This window comes from Strongylocentrotus purpuratus, unplaced genomic scaffold, assembly GCF_000002235.5.
Source record: "Strongylocentrotus purpuratus isolate Spur 01 unplaced genomic scaffold, Spur_5.0 spur5_scaffold_16, whole genome shotgun sequence".
NCBI lineage: Eukaryota > Metazoa > Echinodermata > Echinoidea > Camarodonta > Strongylocentrotidae > Strongylocentrotus > Strongylocentrotus purpuratus.
The window spans coordinates 18,063,524-18,070,488 of NW_022145601.1; the positions used below are offsets into that span (position 1 = coordinate 18,063,524).

Sequence of the window (6,965 nt, forward strand, 5' to 3'; positions counted from 1 at the left end):
CTACCTATACTATATTGAGTACACTGAACTATTCCTAACCACGACATAAGGATACATTTACTTGTGTGTACATAGAAAAGATTTTTTATTTTGTTTATAATCAACAGTTGTTTCATTTGCCTATCTCTTATTTTACATTGATTCATTTTCTTCCATAAACAAATGTCTGATTATCCGAAAGTTAAATAGCGAGAAGAATATTTTACAAAAAAGACACGAGACTCAAACAGGCTTCTCTGCCAGGAAATCGATCATACCTTTCCACTCGAGTTTATGCATCACTATCCCTTTTGGAGAGGATTAATCATTAATGTGCTTTGTCTCTTGCGAGGTGCATGTTTATCTGTACGCTTCTCTCTAATTGCAACGCCATATCTCAATTGAATTGTTTGCCTTCAAACTTCTCAAAAGTAACGTATATTACTGTCTGTTAAACTAGTTCATCAGGATGGTATAAATGTATATTGTTGTTTCTGTTTAATCTGACGAAATCGTCCAAAATGTATAACATTATTTAGAGGAGTTGCCTCGAATCCCAAAAATATTGTTATTTGATTTACCGAACTGTATCAAACAATATAGTTTGTATTGACATTTTCGATATTGATTGTTCGACACATGCTCATGCGACTTCTCCGCGATCAATTCTTAACATCTACCCTCAATCAGACACTTTACCTAGCCCTAAGCCTAGACATATTCTAAAACCAATTGCAATCCTTAGTCTCAGCCTATGTATTGGACGGGATTTAGCTCAGAGCGACGGTGCATACATTGGAGCACCGCAATACCACCTCTCAATGGTAAAAGAGAGAATTACTTTGAGCAGATTTCGAACGATTTCACCTCATCAATTAAATGGTATATTGTTATTAGAAAATAATGGAAATAATCATTCTGATGTTTTGTATTGTATGTAATAAAAAATGTACAACGGATAATTAAATAAAAGCAAATTTAATGGACATTGCGTATCTATAATTCTCTCGAAACCCTCTTTGGGCTTCATGATTGCTGAAGTGTTTTGCTTATTTTATAATGTATTTCAGCCCGTTGTCAAAAAAGACACCGCCTGCACTTGTCGAACTGAAAGTATTAAAAACGCAATGTTTTATAGTGTATTTTTTTAATAATGTGGTGTGCATATTAAATGTAACTAAAATTAACATAGTAAGACAACAGAGACAAGGAAACCAAGAGTATAACGAAATAAATGTGAGGTAAAATGATACAAATTCTCTGTTTACTTTTCAGTATCAAAACAAAGCTTGAATGAGAGAAGAAACATGTATGTGGAAGATGAAGGCCTAAATGTATCGTTCGTACTTATACGTGTTTGATTGGTTCGTTTGTTGATTGATTCATCGACTGTTTGATTGATTGATTTATTATTGATAGGTTGATTGAGTAACATAAGTGGTTGATTGATTGATTGTTAATTTGGTGATTGAATGAATGATTCATTTATTGATAAATCTTAATTAATTCTTCATTTCGGTGTCTGGTTGGTAGACGATTGAATGAGTGATTGATTGGATAAAAACGTGTTGATTGATTAAGGGCCTAAATGTACCTTTGATCGTTAGGCATAATTAATGAGTTGTACATCGACTGTTTGATTGATTGGTTGATTGAATGATTGATTGGATGAATTTTAGTTCGGTGATTGAATAGGTGATTGATGTATTAATCGAGTAATTTCTTGCTTGGGTTTCGATTAGGTCGGTGGCTGCGAGTGGTCAATTGATTGATGGAGTTATTGGGTTGAGTCATACTAATATGAAAATGTATTTTAGTTAAAATTGCATATCACTATAAAACCTTGAAATTTGGTACGATGTTTGACATAACTTATACCAAACATCAGTCAGCCTATCTTTTGATTATAATCAATCAATACAGTTATAATTTATTCTGTCTATGGATGGGCCATTCGTAGATGAAGCAAGAAAGTACTCAATAAAAACCGTAAATCCGTCAACAATCAACCACTCAGTCAGCCGGTACATGAACAGATCTAATCAATCACCAACAATCAAGTCAAATCAACGAACTAATCAAATCTATCAATCAATCAAGAAATCAGTCGAACAATGAATTGACAAATCAGTCATTCAACCAATAAACAAAGTAGTCAATCAATTAATCAGACAATCAATCAATAATTCATTCAATCGATCAATCAATCAATCAATGACCAAATCAGTCAACCAACCATGTGAATAGGAATTTGGAACCAATCAATAAACGAAATACAAAACTTGTCAAACAAGCAGGCAATTAAATTAGAAAATCCTTTGTTAATCGCCTTTAATCCGCTCTAAATATATATTATTCAATTCTTACAGTCCCACAAATGCGTCAAAAAGTCCACTTCTCCCAAAATTTGTTGTAAGATTAGATTTTATTTTATTTCATTTATTTATTTCCGTTTCTATATAAACATGACAGGCAAGTACAAAGTACCTGAAAATTCATCAATTGACATAAATGATTTTTACAATTCAGTTAAGCTAAAAGTGCTTCACCCTTCGTTTGTTACAGGTGAAATTCAAAGAAAATCACAAATATGTCAACTAATGTATCACTAGAAATTGGTAAGCTAACATATGGCCATCGTACCAGTTTTAGGTCAACTACATATCGGGTGATTCATAAAAGTACAAATACAACCGCCTCCATAGCAGCTGGGATATACGAGAGATTCGCCGGAAAAATAACGATGTTTTAATGACGTCACTATATGGACCAAAACTGCCCAAGCAGACGACATCCCATAAAGAATAAACATAATTGCAAAGCTGTTATTTGTCAAATTATAATGAATTTAGTGTATATAAATGTAATGGCATGTCAAACCTTTCAAAAGGGGATATGACCCGATTCTGATAACTAAAATCTTTTGCTTGTAAATACACAGGATAGGGGTTAATTAACAATCTAAGAAACCAGACTTTCAAATTGAAACCCCCCCCCCCCCGATTGATATTAAGGACGGCATTTGGTTCATCTTGAAACGCCGAACATACCGCGGTGTGTGCAGCTGAATATACAATGGCGTCTTATTTTGTTTACAAGCGACAGATTCCTTTATTTTTGTATCGCTGCATTTGTCATCAAAATAAAACCATGCGCGGGGTTTAGAGGCAATAAATTATACATTTAGCCTGACGGTAGTGAAGTAAGAGAAAGAACTCAAGAGAAGATGAAAACACAGGCACTGAAAATGTGTGAGATGTCATGGGACATCGTCTGCTTGTGCAAATCATGTCCATACTGTGATCTCACACATCTCAGCAGCGTTCGGAAATTTATTCAGTTGCTATGCCGGGGCTGTATTTAGGCGTTTTGTAATTTATAATAATCATTACTTCGAATGTTTCCAGGCATTGAATTTTGATAACCTTGTCGAATCAAAGTTTCAACTTTGCAATAATGATAATAAAGTTAGTTTTTAAAATCAATGAATATCTACTTTAAGTTACATTTTAAAATGTATTATATACCTCACTTAAGAAATCCAGCCATCTGATTGGTCGAAATTGCAGTCATGGTTTTAGCCATTCCCGTAAATAAACGAAAAATGCCACGCCCACGTAATAGTTCGAGGGTAAAATTCAAGTTACCGGGAATAGTTCAGTTTTGCTTAAAAACTGGTTTGAGCGATCGCGGATACCATACATGTACGTGTGCGAAGAATTGGTCGCTAGACAGCAAGAACACCAAAAGGGTAGGCCCTACGTGAATGAATTGGTCTTATTATCAGCCGTAGATCCAGGTCTAGACTTGTTTCTTGTCTGTTATAGTCATTTAATAGATTAAATACTTGAATTCTGAGCAGATTTCAGTAACACAAAAAAATCCAGCCCGTTCATAGTCCCACACACGTATTTGTATGTGCCTTGTGCCTAACACTGCTTAGTCAATTAGTCTGCTGTCTCGATAGCGTAAACAAACTTGATTATCATGATTGGTAAGTCGCACATGTATTCTATGACCTTTTTCGGTATATAAAAGTATTAATGACTTCTTAATTTTTGAGACATAGTTGTTTTATACGCTCTTGGGAAGGTTACAATCAAGCTATTGCCCGAGGCTTCAAAGCAGTCATCAATACTATACTAATACACAGTATGTAAAAAAGAAACCGTGATAAATTTATACTACTTCTTATCTAGAACAAGGTTTCATGTTTTACTCTATCGACCAAATCATTACTTGGCATAAACATAATAGTAGCTTCCGTTCCAAGTGTACTTGTTGCGGAACCACTGATCACTAGACAAGCTTGCCCCTGATCCCCGGGGCGAGAAGAAGAGCGACTGGAAGAAGAAGGGCTTGGAAACCCCATTGGCAGGTGGTAGCCCTCCCCCTTGTCCGCATTCGCTTGTACCCCCTGGAATGCAGGTCACTCGATCAACTATGGTATAAACGAAAAACACATTTTAATTGTATAAAAAACAAAATAAAACATGGTGTGAACCCGGTGACATAGTGTGTAAACCCTGGGAGATGGCGTTTTATCCCTAATTAAAACAGTTTCAATATGAATCATCACCAGTGCGCTATTTTGTATAACGCAGGTGCTTTGCAATAATATTTAGAATGGGGATGTTGCAAACACATGGAGTTTTTGAATTGCCAAAGGGTTAATTGAATGGGGTCAGGCAACTGAAAGCATTATGAATATATTTTGATTATAGACTACACGATGAAAACATTTACCACTGCCAGACGGAAATTCAATACGGGTATGGTCGTTGCCGTAATTAGGAATGAACAGACAGTCAGACCGCAGCGCCCGCAAATTCGCACGCATTTATAAAATACGTATGCATGAAATCTGGGTCTTGAATGCGAAGTGCGAGAAAACACCCCCAAACTTACAATCCCCTAATTCTACGGAGAAAAGGTGTATGGACATGAAACTTCAGGAAAAGTTAGATTAAACTATGATGATATGCACCATGAAAAAAAAGGGTCAGATTTAGGTTCTAAAAATGTCTAATGACGAGGAATTATAAGGAGGAAATTTCGGTAAATTATGTTCGATTCATCGGCATGAAAATGATCCTGAACGTCCAATGATTCAATGACAAAAATAGTTCACCATCTTCATCAACTCTTCTGCTTTCCATTAGTACCTAAAACATATTATTTCAAGTTCAATACCAGTCAGGAGCTAGCGAAATACGACGAGTGTACCGAAAACACCAGACGAGAAACCTCCGCCTCGGACAGCCGACGGTTTTCAGTAGCTTAATTTAGACCGGGGGTAGTCACGCGATGCGCCATTTGGGATCCTCCTTGTGTCAGCGATCGCAATAATTTGAATCGCCAATGGGTTTATTGAATGGGGTCAGACAAATGAAAACATTATGAATATTTTGTAATGCACATTTCGAACATGATAAAAACCTGTATAAAATGAGACTATAGACCACACGATGAAATCATTTACCACTGCCAGACGGAAATTCAATGCGGGTATGGTCGTTGCCGTGATTAGGAATGAACAGAGGTGTATCCACAAGCCAAGGAAGGGATCGTGTAGTGAGACGCGATGGGTTAACGCTGTCATCTGCCTGCATTTTGAAGACAACGTCAGTTTGGACCAGGAAATGATTGTATTTGAGATCAATCATCTCTTTGACTTCGGAAGGGGAGATGATGTCGAGAGTGATTTCGGTGGCGTCTTCGTCAACATAGTTCCAGACGGTTCCTTTGTTGGACCTGCCGTAGCGGGCCCACCCACCGCCCTCAATGTCCATCTCACAAAACACCTGTAAGACAAGATGGAAGATGGTAAAATGTTACCTGTGTGAGGATGGAGCTACATGCATCATACAACTGAGATTTATGAGTTCGGGGGGGGGGGGGGAGGGACACGTGCCCCGACCATCTGGAATCTTGCAGGGGCAATATTGTCATTGCAAAAAGAATATGCACTGAATCCTGCCCGCAAAAGGAAATTGGACCCCAAAAAGAAGTTGAATGTTATAACAATTTTTTTTTCTTACGTTCTTGTGGCTGGTGCCCTATACCCATCCACTCACGTCGTCGAACTAAAACAAAAACATACCTTTCGATAGAGCCCAGCGCTCTCGATGTAGTAGAAGCCACTGGCTGCTTCACGGCACATATCCTTGACATGTTGGCAGGACAATGCCGGGTTGCTTGGAGTTCCAAAATTATTGCAGCCTTCTGTCGTATGATAAAATTTAAAAAAGGCCGTTGCTAGTTTTCGTTCCAAGTGTGTAGGCCTAACAAATATCGTGATCGGGCATCTCAAAAACTAATAAAAGCTAAATCCTTTCTTTTTTCTTTTTCTTCTTCCTCTCCTTCTTCATCATCTTGTCCGTGCTTCTCATTCTTCTTTTTTCATTTTTTCCTTCTTCGTTGACTTATTTTCCCCCTCCTCTTCTTTTTTCTTCTTTCCCTTAACATTCGTACTATAACCCATTTTTTACCTGCTGAACCTTGGCATGTAATCGCACCATTGATGTGCAGCTGTGCTTGACCGTATCCCTGGGCACGGATGCTGACAATCAACAGCATGACCAGAGCGATGGAAACAAACGACGCCATTTTGATCCTAACAATCAAAGATCAGGAAGAAATGTATAGAGAGTTCAGGTTTACTTCAAGTGGACTGGATTTGTAATCAACGGGCTTACAAAGAATTTAAGCAGCTACGTGACTGCATTTTGAAATGTTTGTGTCAGTACCACTAACCTAACCCGGGGATCTACAAGCACACCTATTACCCCTAATTACCAAACAGGTGAAGATGGTCTGTAAGTAATCACCAAGTATATACTCTGACTGATAACCATGATAACATGCATCCAAACAGGCCTACTCAAATGGCGGCGCGAAGTCAGTCGAAGCGGCGCGCAGCTGTTGCCCCCCCCCCCCTCAGCACAGTCACCAAACATACAGGTTGGCACTTCAACTTCAATAAC

At 37.8% G+C, this 6,965-nt stretch overlaps 1 protein-coding gene across 1 annotated transcript; it reads right to left on the reverse strand.

Annotated features, from left to right (window-relative positions):
- Positions 1–3,690: 3,690 nt before the first annotated feature.
- Positions 3,691–6,588, reverse strand: LOC115924547. The gene is made up of 4 exons (XM_030986958.1): positions 6,471–6,588; positions 6,083–6,204; positions 5,462–5,783; positions 3,691–4,420 (listed from the first exon to the last, which is right to left on the reverse strand). The coding sequence occupies exons 1-4, from the start codon at positions 6,586–6,588 to the stop codon at positions 4,215–4,217; spliced, it is 768 nt and encodes a 255-aa protein (XP_030842818.1). The 3' UTR covers positions 3,691–4,214.
- Between the last annotated feature and the right edge of the window lie 377 nt (positions 6,589–6,965).

Excerpts from the sequence above, each read along its gene's own strand:
- LOC115924547 (XM_030986958.1), bottom strand. The coding sequence starts at position 6,588 with ATGGCGTCGTTTGTTTCCATCGCTCTGGTCATGCTGTTGATTGTCAGC. Across the intron at positions 5,784-6,082 it reads GCGCTGGGCTCTATCGAAAG|GTGTTTTGTGAGATGGACAT; the intron begins GTATGTTTTTGT and ends CTTGTCTTACAG. Across the intron at positions 4,421-5,461 it reads TGAATTTCCGTCTGGCAGTG|TTGATCGAGTGACCTGCATT; the intron begins GTAAATGATTTC and ends TTTATACCATAG.